Genomic DNA, 17244 nt, shown 5'->3' on the forward strand with positions numbered 1-17244 from the left:
TGGAGGAAAGAGCTCTCAGGTGCCTCTCCCTCTTCTTAGAAGGATTAGGGCCCCACACTTATGACCTCATTTGACCTCAGTTACCTCCTTGAAGGCCTCATCTCCAAATACAGTCACACTGGGGGACAGGGCTTCACAGGTCAGTTTTCATTCCAATCCCAAATAAAGGCAATGCCAAAGAATGCTCAAACTACCACACTGTTGCACTCATCTCACACGCTAGTAAAGTAATGCTCAAAATTCTCCAAGCCAGACTTCAGCAATACATGAACCGTGAACTTCCAGATGTTCAAGCTGGTTTTAGAAAAGGCAGAGGAACCAGAGATCAAATTGCCAACATCCGATGGATCATCGAAAAAGCAAGAGAGTTCCAGAAAAACATCTATTTCTGCTTTATTGACTATGCCAAAGCCTTTGACTGTGTGGATCACAATAAACTGTGGAAAATTCTGAAAGATATGGGAATAGCAGACCACCTGACCTGCCTCTTGAGAAACCTGTATGCAGGTCAGGAAGCAACAGTTAGAACTGGACATGGAACAACAGACTGGTTCCAAATAGGAAAAGGAGTACATCAAGGCTGTAAATTGTCACCCTGCTTATTTAACTTATATGCAGAGTACATCATGAGAAATGCTGGGCTGGAAGAAGCACAAGCTGGAATCAAGGAGAAATATCAATAATCTCAGATATGCAGATGACACCACCCTTATGGCAGAAAGTGAAGAGGAACTAAAAAGCCTCTTGATGAAAGTGAAAGAGGAGAGTGAAAAACTTGGCTTAAAGCTCAACATTCAGAAAACTAAGATCATGGCATCTGGTCCCATCACTTTATGGGAAATAGATAGGGAAACAGTGGAAACAGTGTCAGACTTTATTTTTGTGGGCTCCAAAATCACTGCAGATGGTGACTGCAGCCATGAAATTAAAAGACACTTACTCCTTGGAAGGAAAGCTATGACCAACCTAGACAGCATATTGAAAAGCAGAGACATTACTTTGCCAACAAAGGTCCGTCTAGTCAAGGCTATGGTTTTTCCAGTGGTCATGTATGGATGTGAGAGTTGGACTGTGAAGAAAGCTGGTTGCCAAAGAATTGATGCTTTTGAACTGTGGTGTTGGAGAAGACTCTTGAGAGTCCCTTGGACTGCAAGGAGATCCAACCAGTCCATCCTAAAGGAGATCAGTCCTGGGTGTTCTTGGGAAGGAATGATGCTAAAGCTGAAACTCCAGTACTTTGGCCACCTCATGCAAAGAGTTGACTCATTGGAAAAGACTCTGATGCTGGGAGGGATTGGGGGCAGGAGGAGAAGGGGATGACAGTGAATGAGATGGCTGGATGGCATCACAGATTCTATGGACGTGAGTTTGAGTGAACTCCAGGAGTTGGTGATGGACAGGGAGGCCTGGCATGCTGCGATTCATGGGGTTGCAAAGAGTCGGACACGACTGAGCAACTGAACTAACTGAACAGTCCCTGACACTGGAACCCCTGCACGTTCTCCCCAGCCCCCATTCCAGAGCTTCTCTTGTCTTCTTGGCAGGTTCTCTGTGTTCGGCCTTGGCTCGCGGGCATACCCTCACTTCTGCGCTTTTGGACACGCCGTGGACACCCTCCTGGAAGAGCTTGGAGGAGAGAGGATCTTGAAGATGAGGGAGGGGGACGAGCTTTGTGGGCAGGAAGAGGCTTTCAGGACCTGGGCTAAGAAGGTCTTCAAGGTAACCATCTGCCCCAGTCTTAGAGACCCATGAGGAATCATGTCCCCAGGGACCCCCAAGGACAGATCACCTAAACCATCAGAAATAGAAAAAACTTGAGAAAATCTTTGGTACTTCCCTTATGTATCCAACCAGGAGACAGCTTTAAACAAGTCATATGACTTTGGGTGGTCCTAAGACACATTTTCCACCTGGAATCCAGCCTCCTGTATTAAGGGTAAAGAGTTAGTCTATAAAAAATTATAGAGCCTTGGAATTTTAGAGCTGGGAGGAACCCATCCTTCACTCACAATCATAGACAAGTAAATCAAAAACATACAGTTGGTTAACCAACCCAGGGGGCCATGCCTCGGGCTGGAACTCAGATCTCACCAATCTGTCTGCTTTGACAATCTTGTTCCTCTTGTGCTAGATCTCCAGTGACCTGTACAGTAGCCACTGGCCACACGTGGTCATTTAGATTTAAATGTAAACTGGTTAGCATTAAATATGATGAATGGATGAACAAACTGTAGTGTGTCCCTGCAATGGAACATTCGGGCACAACAAGGAATGAGGTGCTGATGCATGCTACGACATGGATGAATCTTGAAAACATGTGCTACGTGGAAGAAGCCAGACACAAAAGGACACTTACTGTCCGAGTCCATGTACACGAAACGTCCAGAACAGGCAAATTCAGAGAGACAAGAAGTAGACTGGTGATTCCCCGGGGCGGGGGAGGTGGGGAGAGGAAGATGGGAGTGGCTCCTAATGTGTATAATGTGTAACACAGGCAGCCTGTGACGTGTTCTGCGTGGGTGATGACGTCAACATCGAGAAGGCGAACAACTCCCTCATCAGCAATGACCGCAGCTGGAAGAGGAACAAGTTCCGTCTCACCTACGTGGCGGAAGCTCCGGAACTCACACAAGGTACCTCCTACCACCCGCCTGGGGAGACATCCAAGACGCGGGGGTGGGGACGGGAGACGGCAGTTCTCACCTCTGGAAGGTCCTTAGAGAAGGTGGGCTTCGTTGCTTAGGTCTCCCTTGTAGTACATGCATGTGTGCTCAGTCGCTTCAGTCGTGTCCAGCTCTTTGCAACCCTGTGGACCGTAGCCCACCGGGCTCCCCTGTCCATGGGATTCTCCTGGCAAGAATACTGGAGTGGGTTGCTGTGCCCACCTCCACCCTTTAGGCAGGCCACCCAAATAAACACACTGTTGCTGCTCTGGGCTCTCTCTCCAGCCCTGCAGCATGTTACCCTAAACCTCCTCTTCTCTGCTAAGTTCAGCCAGCTTTGCTTTCTGTTCTGCTGTATCCACAACCACCCACCCCAATGCCTGCCTGACCTCTTTTCTTTTATCTCTTCGTTTCACTCCAGAGGGTCAGGAGAAGCTGGAGACTCTGAATTGACAACTGTTTTACCCCATCTCAGGAGCACCTTTGTTCTTCTCCCCCCAGGTCTATCCAATGTCCACAAAAAGCGGGTCTCAGCCGCTCGACTCCTCAGCCGCCAAAACCTTCAGAGTCCAAAATCCAGGTAGGAACACCCTGGTCCCTTCAGGTTCCCTGCCTGTGCCCCAGACGCCTCCCACAGCAAGGAATGAACCCTTGTTGACTCCAAGGACTGACTTCCTATTACCACTGGAAGGGTCCTCCAGAACCCCTTTGCTGCCTTGCAGCATCTTGGCTTACTGCTTTCCATTTGCCAAGCTCCAACCTGCAGGGATGAAAAAAGTAAAAGGTTGGGACTTCCCTGGTGATCCAGTGGTTAAGACCTCAGGTTTCCACGGCAGGGGTTGCAGGTTTGATCCAAGATTAAGGAACTAAGATCCCACAAGCTACTCGGTACAGCCAAAAAGAAAAGAAAAAAAAATGAATAGTGGTGATCTCTGTGGAAAGAGGAAAGAGAAAGGTTTTATGAGGAATCTTTTTTAATAGAGACCACACCTTCGTCAAACTGCTAATATTCACTCTAACGTGCACCTTAGTCAGACAGCTCCTTAGTCAGACAGCTTAGTCCAGACAGCTCCTTGTTGCGGATAATTCTTCTCTGATGTCCTGAGAAATGCCTGCTCAGTCTCTACTTTAAGTCCTTTGGGATGACGGGAGGTTTATTAACCTACAAAACAGCCCCTTCTGTGTTTTGAGGTCCCAGTTGTTAGAAATTGTCCTCCTATTGTTTATACCAAAGCATGTGTTCCTAGGACTTCCATTTTGACCCTGTGTTACACTCTCCAGTGACACCCAGAACAGTCAGTTCTTCCAAATGAGAGAGCCAGTAGCCAAGGACAGCAGCCACTCTCCCTGATCCTCGTTCCTTCCAGCTGTTTTTCCTGAGACCCGGTTTCCCAAACCGTTGGCTGTAGTAGAAGGACACGCTGTCCTGCTGGAAGCGTCGTTCTCGGGCCTGGACACAGAGCAGTGAAGTCCTGTGACCACGGCCACGTGCGCCGAGGCCATTGTTACCATCCTCAATCCGGACAGGAGCTGCTAAAGCAGCCCCGGGTTGTCCTAACAGCCTTGCCACTCTCCCATTAAGCTTATGTCCTTTCTGCTCTCAGACCTGAAGTCTTTTCAAAATGATCAAGCCAGATCTCTGCATCACTCCATGTATAAGTACATTTTTTAGCAGTTATGAAAGTCTTTGCCTGGATCCCCATTGAATGGAATCTAGCCCATGAAGATCTTTTGAGATCTTCATTCTTTGTGGCATGGTACAAAGGGTGGCCTCTCGAGCCAGACAACTCTGAGTTCTTACCCCAGTGCTGCCATCCCCCAGCCATGTGACCTTGGACAAGTCCCTTAGGTCTTCAGAACACCTGTCTCCTTACCTAAAATGAGAACTAGTACTTATCTAGTATTTTCTGTGTTCCGAGCACAGTTTTGAGTTCTGTCTGTGCAGGCTCTCCCAGAGTTCGGAACAGCCCAGGAAATAGGTACTGTTATCACCCATGTTTTAAATAGGAAAAATGACAATTAGAAAATGCAAGTGACCTTTTTAAGGTCACTCAGACTCAGTTCTCTGACTCCAAAGTCAAAAACGCCAAGTGGCTATACCTGTCGCATCAGCAGCATCACAAGACCACTCTATTAAAAACAACACACACAAAGCAGCTGGGGTATGCTGTTTCTGCTACTATTCCTTACCCACCCCAGCTTCATACATCTGCACATTTTAATATGTGTGCTTTCTATGTGGATATAAAACTGTTTTTTCAATTAAACTATAGTTGATTTACAATGTTGCATTAATTTCTGTTGTACAGAAAAGTGCTTCAGTTATACATGTATACACACATTCTTTTTAAATATTCTTTCCTATTATGGTTTATCACGGGATATTGAATATAATCCTCTGTGCCATACAGTAGGAACTTGTTTATCCATTCTACATATAAAAGCTGCTTCTGTGACCCCCAGCCTCTCGCTCCATCTCCCCCAAACCCCTCACCCCCTTGGCAACCACAAGTCTGTTCTCTGTGCCTGGATGTAAAACATATGATAAAGTGGTCAATATGGTCAACAGGATGGAGCCCCAGGGCGCGTATGTTCTCCCCCAGACCCTCAAACGCTGAAGAAATGGATTGGGAAATTAATGTATTTGAAGAATTCGTTACATGTAATATTCAGAGCATAATAATCTCTGATATATTGGTTGGCCCCAAAGTGAACGAACTTTCTGGCCAACCCAGTAGAAAGTGACTCTCTATTTGAAATATACATCTTACTCTCCATTTCTGTCCCATGGAAAAGTACAATCTCAGTGGCATTGGAGAAGAAGGGACTAAGAATCTACTGGACGTTTCTCTCAGCGACCAACCATGAAAGACCAGATCATAAAAATTACTCCCAAACCATAGTACATAAAAAGCAAGGTAATTTGCAAATGTTTTGATGCTAAGTTGGACCAAGTCCCAGAATAAATGCCCTCCACCCCCACCAAACCATCCACCTCTGGAAAGGGCAGCTGACTCTGTGCTGAGCGACTTGCAAGAGGGCATTTCAGAAAGGTTAGTAACCAGAAGATAGTATTAAAATCAGTTACAGATTAGCTTTAAAAGAATCAAATGGGGTCTCGGTGTTTAACCCTTTAAAACCAGACTCCACAGCACTACCTATTTTCAGGCCTTACTACCATTTCCAGCTTTATAAGGGGTGTGTGTGTGTGTGTGTGTGTGTGTGTGTGTGTGTGTGTGTGTGTGTGTTTAAGGATTGAGTAAAAAAGTATGACCCTTTCTCCCATCTTCCCCTGCCCACAGCCAAAGTCAGGATGTTTGAGCCAGGAGACCGAATAAAGATATTATGAAACACCCTCCCCACCCTGCTCCCACCCATAACAAGAGACCCTTAAGCAAGCAAAGTGCTTAAGAGGAAATAAACCACTTTTTGAGGGTGATCCTTGCAACTCTAAAGAGAAAAGCGACTGACCGCAGTTACTGCCTGGCCAGGAAATAAACTTTCCTGTGTGCGGCAATTAGCAAACAATACAGAAAAGAGTACGGTGGAGCACTAATGGGTGGGGTATGGGCCATGTAAGTCCTAGAAGTCAGGAGGAGGAGGGGAGACAGAGGGTCGGCTTTAGATAAGATAGAGAACAGACAGGGCCATGTAGGAGCAAAGATGCTGAAAGGGCCTGAGTGCTGGGGTATATCAGAGAAAGATGGGACATTGTAATGGAGAGTTCTGCATGGGAGTACTCTCAATTCCCAGCTCCTCTTGGATAAAATCACTTCTTTCCAGCCTTCCCCATCTCAACACAGGACATCAACATTCAGTGTAAGCCCCAAACTCAGGCTCCCTCTCTGCCTCCTCTGTCTCCCTCCTAATATCCATCCAACTCTCAGCTGATACCATGGGCTTGTCTTTCAAATACATTTCAGATCTATAGCTGCCACCATAAGAAAGGCCACAATCATCTGTGGTCTGAGGGCCTCCCAAAGCCACCTAACTTGTCTTCCTTGTTTCTTGCCTTTTCTCTCAAAGATTCATCTTCCAAATAGCAGCCAGACTAATCTTTTAAGAACATAAATGGAAGCCCATCCTCCTGCAGCTTCACACCCTCCAGTGGCTTCCCACTGATCTCAGGAAACCTCCAAACTCCTTGCCTGGACAGATTACAATGAGACCCTCCTGATCTGGTCTCTTCCTAGCTCTCTGACCTCCTCCTGTGCCAGTCAGCCCTGTGTTGACCCCTCTTCCAAACCCTCCAGCCTTCTTTCCCATCCTCAGACATGTCATGCTTTTTCCGACCTCAGGGCCTTTGCATGTACTGCTTCCCCTTTCGGGAACACTCTTCCCCCAAATCTTTGCATGTCCCCTTTTCCTCATCGTTCAGATCTCTGCTCCAACATCAAATCGCCAGCGAGGCTTCCCTGACCATCCTTATCTGCTGGTCACTGAGCCCACTGCCCCCAACCTGTCAGCTCCCACCCATCCACATCACTAGCCCCATCCATGATCTTTTTCAGTTGCTTCTTAATAAGAATGGGGCCCTGTGTTTTCTTTATCCATCACTCTCACCAGTGCCTAGAAAGTGTCAACAAATTCGTTGAAGCTCTGAACCTTATCACCTCAAACTGCTCACAAAAGACCATGCTTACTCTTTTCATTGATAAACGAACGAACAGGAGCTGTTTCCCACCCCCACCCCTACCTTTTAATGCTGGATGTTAGCAGACTGTTCTTTCCCCTGTGAACCTGTCATTGAACCATTGCTAACTGTGTGTGTGCATGAGTGAGTGTGTGTGTGTGCGATGTTGCTGTAGGTGGATGTAAATATATCACAAGCAGGCCATACTCAGGGGACAGGCATTTGAATGGCTGTTGCCTTTCCAATGCTACCTTTCCCCCTCACCCCCCAAATATTTACTTTTTTTTTAAGCTTGGGAAAGGACTTTTTTTTTTTTATCCCCGTGCCACGTGGCATGCGGGATCTTCTTTCCCCAACCAGGGATTGAACTCATGCCCCCTGCAGTAGAAGTGTGGAATCCTTTTTTTTTTTTGAAGTGTGGAATCTTAATCACTAGACTTCCAGGGAAGTCCTTCCCCTAATACTTTCTGACAACCCATGTATATCCCAAGCTTTAAAAAAAAAGAAAGGTTAGAAAGTCCTATACTTAGAAACCCCCAGCAGAACAGAGATATAAGACAGTAAGTCTCCAGGCTAGTGCTACCCACTGGGGGATCAGTTCCCAGCAAAGCTTCAAGGACCTCGGGCCATGCAGCCATTCAGCTCTGGGTTCTCCAGTCAGAGGCATGCAGTGTCCGGGGTCCAACTCCCAGCAGAGCCTGCCCCCACCTCGTGGCCCACAGGCCAGCTCCATTCTTATCCCTGGCCCTTCTCTGCCTGACCACCCTCAACTGCGTTCAAGAGGACTTAGGGGAAAAGGCTGTGAGCATGAGCCAGCTCAGCAAGTTTGGGGCCTCCACGTTTCTATTTTGTACCGGCCATAGGAACGGAGGCAAATATACTTCTGAAAAAAAAAAACAACAACAACAACTCGTGATGATCAGGGAGAAAGTGGGAATTGATTTGCGGGCCTTTCAAAGGCTTCCCGTGGTTGGCCCTGGAGGCTCCCAAATTCGCAACCCCACAGCGCCCCCTGCTGGCTGTCGGCCTCTGCTCGTTCCCTTCCTGGAGCTGGCAGGTCTCGCTCTCCAGGAACCAATAGATTGGCATGAGCTCAGAGCAGAGTCATTCACGCAAGCCCATTTAATAGATAAAATCAGTGCTCCACGGGGGGCAAAATCTGCCCGGGGAAGGAGAGTGGGAGCCCAGACCCCCACCACCATCATTCACAAGCTCAGTCACCGAGTTCCCCACCCTACTAAGGACAGGGGTGTCATGCTTCAAGAAAATACACCCAAAAAAGCAGAGATGCCAGCACAACTATTTTTAATAATGGTGGCTATTTGCAGCACAAAAGAACTTTTGGTTGTGCCAAAAACTCCTTCAAATAGCGAGTCCCATTGGTCTATTCAAGTGCTGATTTACATACCATGGAGAATATATAAACTTCATGTTGAATATCAAGTGTCTCTATCAACTGAAAACCAGTTGGCACGGAAGAAAAAGCGGATCTGAAAATGCGAATTTAACTCCAAGAATACAAAAAGATTTGATTTACCCAAGTGTAGTCATCAATCCCAAAGTTTTCAGGCATAAAAATGCAGTGTATTGGTACTAAAACTTTAAAAGAACCAGAATAATCCTATTCTAAGGATTCATTCATAGATCTCCTGCACTTGAAATCCAGCTATCGAAGGAAAGGGCATGACTCGGCAGGCCTAAACAAGTTTCCCTCTGGGTTTTCTCCTTTGTTCTATAAACTTTATACTGTCAGTGGACTGGGGATATTAAGAACCTGAGCTTAAGGTCAAGCCCTTTCCCCTTTTCCAGGACAAGGTGAGGACCCCAGTTGTAAAAGGAGGTGGAGCTTGGGATTCCCAGGAGAGGTGGAATTTTGCAGAACGGGGACATCACTGCCGCGGCTCCTGTGGGGTTTAGTGGTTCCTGGTGGAAATCTGGTATCAGAAATAGCCTATTCCAGCAGCTGGTTAACCCTGAGGATCTGAGCTTCCTTCAATCGATAAATATTTCTTGAGTATCTACTGTGTGTCATGCACTGTCCTAAGTGCTAGAATAGAGCAGTGGAGAAAACAGACAAGTTCCTCGCCCTCTAGAGTTTAGACAGATTCCTAGTCCCCTCTATTGTCCTCGGGGTGGGGATGGGGAAGGGGCAGGCAGAGAGACAGACCACATGCCATAGAATGGAGTGAACTCTCCATTCTGTGGAGGTTGGTAAGTGCTATGGAGAAAAGGAAAGCAGGGACAGGAAGTCAGAAAAGCAAAGAGATCTGGGGACTGAATCTCGGGGTGCTCCAACGTCCAGAGTTAGGGGAGATGAGAAGGAACCAACAAAGGGGACCGAGGAAGAGCAGCCAGGGAAGAGACCAGGAGAGCCTGGGGAGATCAAGAGAAGGGGATTGAGAAGGAAGAAGGAGAAGCCACGTCCAGTACTGCTCTGATGACCACAGTGAGTGCTGGGAGCTGGCTGTTGGGTTTGCAAAGAGGATCTCATGAGTGACCTTGCTGAAACCCACCCTGTGGAATTGATGAGGGTGGAAGTCTGATTGGCCTGAGCCCCCAAGGAGAATGGAAGGAGGGGAGGTGTAGCCACAAAGACAGACAAAGGGGCAAAGAAAAGGGGCACAAGCTGGCGACCCTCACCCTGTTGTTCCCCCACCCTTGCCTCCAGTCGATCGACCATCTTCGTGCGTCTCCACACCAATGGGAGTCAGGACCTGCAGTACCAGCCCGGGGACCACCTGGGCGTCTTCCCTGGCAACCACGAGGACCTGGTGAATGCCCTGATCGAGCGGCTGGAGGATGCCCCCCCTGCCAACCAGCTGGTGAAGGTGGAGCTGCTGGAGGAGCGGAACACGGCTTTGGGTAACTACGGCCAAGCTGGTACCCCACCCAGCCACTCCCAAGGGCCCTTTCCTTCTCCGAGGAGTTCCAGAGGCTGTCTGGGCCTTCCCTTCCCCAGCGGGTGTCCAGGGAAGAGGAAATTCGTTCTTCTGCCTAGTTGCCAGTCCAGGCAGGAGAGTGGGTCTCTGTCACCCCCAGCGTATGAGACCGAAGGCTCCCCTTCCTCATGGCTGAACAGCCTTGACCCAACTAGCTGGGCAAGTGTCCATTTAAGCCAGGACACTGATGGTTCACCCTTGAGGGAAAGAGCCTTACCTTCCTTCATCGGCTAGACACTGGTCTTAGCAAAGGCTACTTGTCTGACTTCCTTCATCACCCCAGCCTCACCGCCCACCGAGGGAGTAGCAGCTAAAGTCCACTCCTGCCTTCTCTTAGAATCCAAAAGCACTAAATGAAGCTCGGTGGCCCACTGGAATTGAACCCGATTTCTGATATCATTAGATCAAGTCCCAACCTGTTTGGGGGCCACCCTTGACATTCCTATTAAAGAGCTTTGCAAGGCAAATGGGTCTGATGCTTCATCTCAGTAGCTGTGAGTGAGCTCAGGACTTAAGGAACTGCGGTGGCCGCACGTGGTAGCCCAGGATACAGTGACGCATCTCCTCTACAAGGGAGGCAGGACATAAAGTCAGCGCAGAGTGTGAGAACAGTACGTAGTCGAAACCCTGCTGGTACCCTTAGGAGAGACACTCCTTCTCTTATGAAATCCAGCCCAGCCAGTTCTTCCTCCATACTGGAACAGTACTTTATATCTTGAGTTGAGCGCCTGATGAAGTAGAGGCTTGTGTTTAGGACCTCTATTGGACTAAAGCACACAGAGGCGGTAGTTCAAACATGGTCTGGAGCAGTACTGCCTGACTTTATGGATTTGAGCAGCGTTGTTGCTGTTGAGCTCAGTCTCTCGGTCATGTCTGACTCTCTGTGACCCTAGAGACTGTAGCCCATCACCCTCCTCTGTCCATGGGATTCTCCAGGCAAGAATACTGTGGGACGGGTTGCCATTCCCTTCTCTAGGGGGTCTTCCCAAACCAGAGATGGAACCCACATCTCCTGCATCTCCTCTAGTGCCACCTGGTGACCATGGGCAAATGCCTTAACCTCTCTGTGCTTCCCTTTTCTCAACTGCAAAATGGAGATAATAATAGCACCCACCACCTAGGATTGTGGCAAGGATTAAGAGAGTTTCTAATAGAAAGTGCTGAGGAAATGACATGGTTCATAGAGAGGGCTAGGCAAGCATTTGGCATTTTTGAATTTTAAATGCTAGAATCCCACTCAGAGGGGTGAAAGGCTGACACCACGAGAAGACAGACGGAGGGAAAAATGGACTCATAGTTTGTGCTCAGTTGGTGGCTCATTGCTCAGAATATCAAGGGACGGTCTCATGCTACTTTAATATTTACTCTTAAATTCTGGCACTAGCTTGCTCAGCTGATTTTGGACATGCTCCTTGTATACAGGAGGCAATCACAGGGTCCCCAGGAAACCTGGCTTTAGATGTGGGATGGAGGTGGCCAGCCAAGGGGTCAGTTGGCTCAGGGGCAGTCGGTTCTTTGGGCCCCATCCTCTGCTCCAGGAGCAGGTCTGGCTTCCGTGACTTGGACCCAAACCCTCAGAGCGCACACTGCCCCTCCCCTCCCCATCTCTCAGCTCTGTTGTGCCTCTGCAGGGGTTATCAGTAACTGGACCGATGAGCATCGCCTGCCGCCCTGCACCATCTTCCAGGCCTTCAAGTACTACCTGGACATCACCACGCCTCCGACGCCGCTGCAGCTGCAGCAGTTTGCCTCCCTGGCCACCAGTGAGAAGGAGAAGCAGCGTCTGCTGGTCCTCAGCAAGGTGGGTCCCTGGCCTCATTCAATCCCTCCACCTGCTCCTTGGAGAATTTTATGGTTCCCTCATGGCTCAGCTGGTAAGGAGTCTGCTTGCAATGCAAGAGACCTGGGTTCGATCCCTGGGTTAGAAAGATCCCTTGGAGAAGGAAATGGCAACCCACTCCAGGATTCTTGCCTGGAAAATCCCATGGACAGAGGAGACTGGAAGGCCACAGTTCATGGGGTCGCAAAGGGTCGGACATGACTAAGCAACTTCACTTCTTCTCTGTATGGTTATTGCAGCAGTTTTTCAGCAGATGGCAGCCTTGAGTGAAGGCTGCCACGGTCTAGTTTGCAGGTCACCATATTAGCTAACAGAGAAGGCAATGGCAACCCACTCCAGTACTCTTGCCTGGCAAATCCCATGGATGGAGGAGCCTGTTGGGCTGCAGTCCATGGGGTCGCTAGGAGTCGGACACGACTGAGCGACTTCACTTTCACTTTTCACTTTCATGCATTGGAGAAGGAAAAGGCAACCCACTCCAGTGTTCTTGCCTAGAGAATCCCAGGGGCAGGGAAGCCTGGTAGGCTGCCATCTATGGGGTCACACAGAGTCGGACACGACTGAAGCGACTTAGCATATTAGCTAATCCATTTTGGCGGCTGCTGCTAAGTCACTTCAGTCGTGTCCGACTCTGTGTGACCCCATAGACGGCAGCCCACCAGGCTCCCTGTCCCTGGGATTCTCTAGGCAAGGCTAAACCTGGCCATCTCCCCTCCTTCTAACAAAGGTCTAACAGAAAAAAAGAGCTATCCCATTGAATCTCCAAGTTCTCTGACGGCAGTAGAAATAGCTAACGCTTTTTTCTCCTTCCTTTGGAACCCTTCTTGTTGTTCAGTCTCTTAGTCGTGTTCAACTCTTTGTGACCCCACAGACTGCAGCATGCCAGGCTTCCGTGTCCTTCACTGTCTCCCAGAGCTTGCTCAAACTCATATCCATTGAGTCAATGATGCCACCCAACCATCTTGTCCTCTGCCGTCCCCTTCTCCTCCTGCCCTCAATCTTTCCCAGCATCAGGGTCTTTTCCAGTGATTCAGTTCTTCACATCAGATGATAGTATTGTTTGTTTGATTCTCTACCTCCAGCCATTAAAACGTATAAAAACAACTCTTAGTTCACGGACCATATGAGCAGGTGGTTTGTGGGCTAAAGTTTTCCACCACCTCATAGTTGAGTGATCTCTATATCCCTCAGTTTCCCCATCAATAAAATAGGGGTGACAATCAGGCTTATTTCATAATATCCTTGCAACAGTGAAAACTTGGCACAGGATAATTCCTGTGTAAGAGTTAACTATGACTACTTTTTAATTTCCCTTCTTCCCTGAACCTTCGCGAGCGAGCCTACCTTGAAAGTTCGCTCCAGGGTCTGGCTGCAAGTTCCCTTCTGTCTCTGTCTGTGGTTCAGGGTCTGCAGGAGTACGAGGAATGGAAATGGGGCAAGAACCCCACTATCGTGGAAGTGCTGGAGGAGTTCCCGTCCATCCAGATGCCCTCCACCCTGCTCCTGACCCAGCTGTCCCTGCTGCAGCCTCGCTACTATTCCATCAGCTCCTCCCCGGACATGTACCCCGACGAGGTGCATCTCACCGTGGCCATCGTCTCCTACCGCACCCGAGGTGGGCAGAGGCGCTGGGAGAGCCCCCGGCTCTGCATTTCCCACCCTGCTTCCAGGGGCCCCTGAACACCTGCCTAAACCTCTGCCAAGACCCAAACCCCGGGGAGGAGACCCATCCCTCTCCAAGGTCAGGAAAACTGCGAGAAGAAACAGTGCAGCAAACTGCCCCCTTAGGCAAAGCCAGCTCTGTGCAGAATTAGGAAAGAAATGAGCTGTGCCTTTGGAAACCTCTGCTCCCAAAGCCCAAGACGCCCTTTACTCCCTTCCTCCCTTTTTACCCCCAAGGCAGCAGCTAGAAAAAACCACCACCCTCTCTTCCCTCGGAGAGGGGAGCTCTGTGCTCTATGACACCCAGCTGGTTGTAGGGAAGCCAGATACCCTGACCTCTGTGCCTGTGTTTTCCATCCTTGGTAAAGAGGTGAAAATGCATGGTGCCTGGGAATTCCCTGGCGGATGGTTGGGACTGTAGGCTTTCACTGCTGGGGCCTGGGTTCAATCCCTGGTCGGGGAACTAAGCTCCTGTAAGCCACAAGGCACAGCCAAAGGAAAAAAAGTATGTGGTGCCTGAGAGAGTGCTGAGATCAGGGTCCTGGCAGGCCACAGAGAGCACATGGACCAAGGCCCTTGCAGTGGACAGGATTAGAATCCAGCCCGCCCCTACCCAATGGTTTCACAGCCACGGGCCCACCCCAGCTTTACCATTTCCTTTTCGTCATCAGAGCAAGGGATCCAGACAGGGACCCCTAAGGCAGAAACTTGGCATCGGGTCTGTGAGCCTTCTGTGCTGAAGGATTGGGAGGCCAGGGATGGGGCAGCGTGAGGGACAGTAGATGAGCCAGATCACCTCGATTATCCTGTTAGATGGAGAAGGACCAATTCACCACGGCGTGTGCTCCTCCTGGCTCAACCGGATCCAGGCTGACGAAGTGGTGCCCTGTTTCGTGAGAGGGTGAGTAGCAAACGAAGAGAGAGAAGCAGCCATCCCAAATCTGCATCCTGAGGTCCTGAGATGGGGTGGGTGGGGTCGGTGGACCATCCGGAAGGGTTCTAGAGAGGTGGTTGAGTCAGGCAGGACTGAGATCAACATTCAGCATCACTCCCAGCTGTTAGGCAACAGGCTCATGGGGGCAGAGCAACCTAGCAGGAACTAGGCAAGTCCTCTAGTCAAATTCAGGTCAGTGCAACAGATATTTATCAAGTGCTTGTCCTGTGCTAGCTGGGGCCACCGCAGACAACCAGGCAAAGGCAGTTTCAGCCTTAATGGAATTTTCAGGCCAATGAAATTTCTATCCGAAGCCTGCTGGCCGCCCGATGTGTTCCCAGTTTCTTAGAGACCAGGAAGATTTAACCGCCCTCCCTGTCAACCACCTTCCCCTTCCAAACTCAGTTTTAAAGGATATTTCTGCCCTCAGGTAACAGTACTGTATTGTACACTTAAAAACACGTTACAAGGATCAGTTTCACGTTAAGTGTTCCTACCACAATCAGTCAATCAAATAAGAAGAATATAGCCTTAAAAACATAAAAATGAAAAAATCATTGATATGCCTGAGCTTAGGCCCTCTGTACTTACCTGCTTTGTCAACTGATAACTTCCCTACCTAAACCGTGGACTTGGACAGTCATTTTTCTCAGCTGTGAAGGGTAGAGTGGTCATGGTATGGTCCACATAGCACCAGCACCAGAATCCCCTGGGGTGCTTCAAAAATGCTGAGTCCTGAGCCTAGACTTACTGCATTGCCAGCAATCCACCCTCTTTGAACATCCCCATGTGATTCTTTTGTACGCTGACATTTGCAGCTCCCAGATTTGGAAAATCTCATAGATGGTTAATTCAGTGGTTCTCAGCCAAGGGTGATTTTGCCCCCCAGGAGCCCTTGGCAAAGTCTGGAGATATTTTTGGCTATCACAGCTGGAGGGTTCTCCTGGCTTCTAATAGATAGAGGCCTGGGCACTAGTCCGTATCCTACAGTGCACAGGACAGCCCCCATCTCATGGTCGTGGGACTGTATACAGGGAACTATGCAGCCCCCAATGTCAGGAGGGCTGAGGTAGGGAAGCCCTGTATTTGATCCATCCCATTCCCTTTGTGGCTTAGCTCAGCAATGGGGATAATTAGAAAGTGGAGCGATAGGCAGACCCTGAGGATTTCCTGTTTGGGGAAATTCTCCAAATTTATGGGACCTTCCAACCATGAAAAGGGCCACCTGACCCCAGCTGAAGAGCTTTAAGTCCCATTGTAGTTCTACCCAGGACAGCCATCTCGTTTACCTAAGATCCAACAGGGTTTTTCCTTTTCTTTATTTTTAAATTTTTTTATTGGAGGATAATTGTTTCACAGTGCTGTTGCTGAGCTCAAATCTGATCAAGAACTGTTGGATCTCTGTTGCTGTATACAGCAGAGATCCAACAGTTCTTGATCAGATTTGAACTCAGCCAGACTCCTGACTCTCCCTTCCTTGTCCAGAGCGCCCAGCTTCCACCTGCCCCAAAATCCCCAAGTGCCCTGTATCCTGGTTGGCCCAGGCACTGGCATCGCCCCCTTCCGGAGCTTCTGGCAGCAGCGGCAATTTGATATCCAACACAAAGGTGGGTTGTGGTCCAGCAAGCACATGATTTCCTCCCCCTGGATCCTGGGAGGGCTGCCTGTATCCCAGCAGCCAGGAGGCACAACACTGTTCTGTCTTCTTTGCATCACTGCCTGGGGAGGGACGGGGAATACTATAGCAACCAGACCCACAGGTGAAGTTTATGGTGCAACTCAAGGGACCCATCCAAACAAGTCATCCACACAACTTGTTGCAAGGTCTGAAAGCCCATCCCCAGAAGACATTTCTTGGACTGTTAAGCTAGGACCCCCATCTTAAAATGTACGCAGTCCTAGAAGGGGTGTGCATTAAGCCTTATCCAATGGATGTGTGTTTCTGGGATGGTTGCAAAGGCGGTTTTTGAAGTGCAGGGTTTGCTGTGCGAGAAACACAACACATCAGTTTTGGGAGGAGAGAGGAGAAAAAAAAAAAAAACACAGTTCTGACATGCATTAAACGGAGATTTACTGAGCATCTCATGGATGCCAAACACTATTGTAGGTGCTGGAGGCGTAGCAATGAACAAGACAGAAACAACTGGAAACACACACACACTCTTGCCCCAGTGGAATTGTCATTCTAGTGGAATAGCAAACATACATTCACAAAGTACAGTTGACCCTTGACAGACATGGGAATTGCGTGGGTCAACTTTCATGAAAATTTTTTTCGTTAAATCCATATATACCATCCGAGGCCAGCTGAGAGCCCGTGGATTTGGAACCACAGATACAGAGGACCAGCGGGTTCAGGGGACCAACTATAGCACTTGAGCATCAGTGGATTTTGGTATCAGGGTGGGTCCTGGAAGTGACCCCCTGGGATACCAAGGGACTTCACTATGTACTGGGCAGGTGTCTAATGTATATTTACTTCTTAAAATAACCCTATGAGGTTGGATGCTGTTATTACTTCCATTTTTCACATGGCAACACGGAGACATAGAAAGTTCGTCCCTTGGCATCAC

General features: G+C 48.9%; 1 protein-coding gene across 1 annotated transcript in view; it reads left to right on the plus strand.

The window, feature by feature from the left end:
* NOS1 (nitric oxide synthase 1) overlaps positions 1–17244 on the plus strand; it is a 198308-nt gene that overhangs the window by 169040 nt on the left and 12024 nt on the right. Inside the window, exons 19-26 of the mRNA XM_055549992.1 lie at positions 1545–1719; positions 2495–2633; positions 3165–3243; positions 9965–10158; positions 11867–12036; positions 13480–13690; positions 14551–14638; positions 16157–16278. Of these exons, the coding sequence (XP_055405967.1) occupies positions 1545–1719; positions 2495–2633; positions 3165–3243; positions 9965–10158; positions 11867–12036; positions 13480–13690; positions 14551–14638; positions 16157–16278 (1178 nt within the window). The remainder of the gene's footprint in view (positions 1–1544; positions 1720–2494; positions 2634–3164; positions 3244–9964; positions 10159–11866; positions 12037–13479; positions 13691–14550; positions 14639–16156; positions 16279–17244) is intronic.

Source organism: Bubalus kerabau, chromosome 16 (genome assembly GCF_029407905.1).
Source record: "Bubalus kerabau isolate K-KA32 ecotype Philippines breed swamp buffalo chromosome 16, PCC_UOA_SB_1v2, whole genome shotgun sequence".
Taxonomy (NCBI): Eukaryota; Metazoa; Chordata; class Mammalia; order Artiodactyla; family Bovidae; genus Bubalus; species Bubalus kerabau.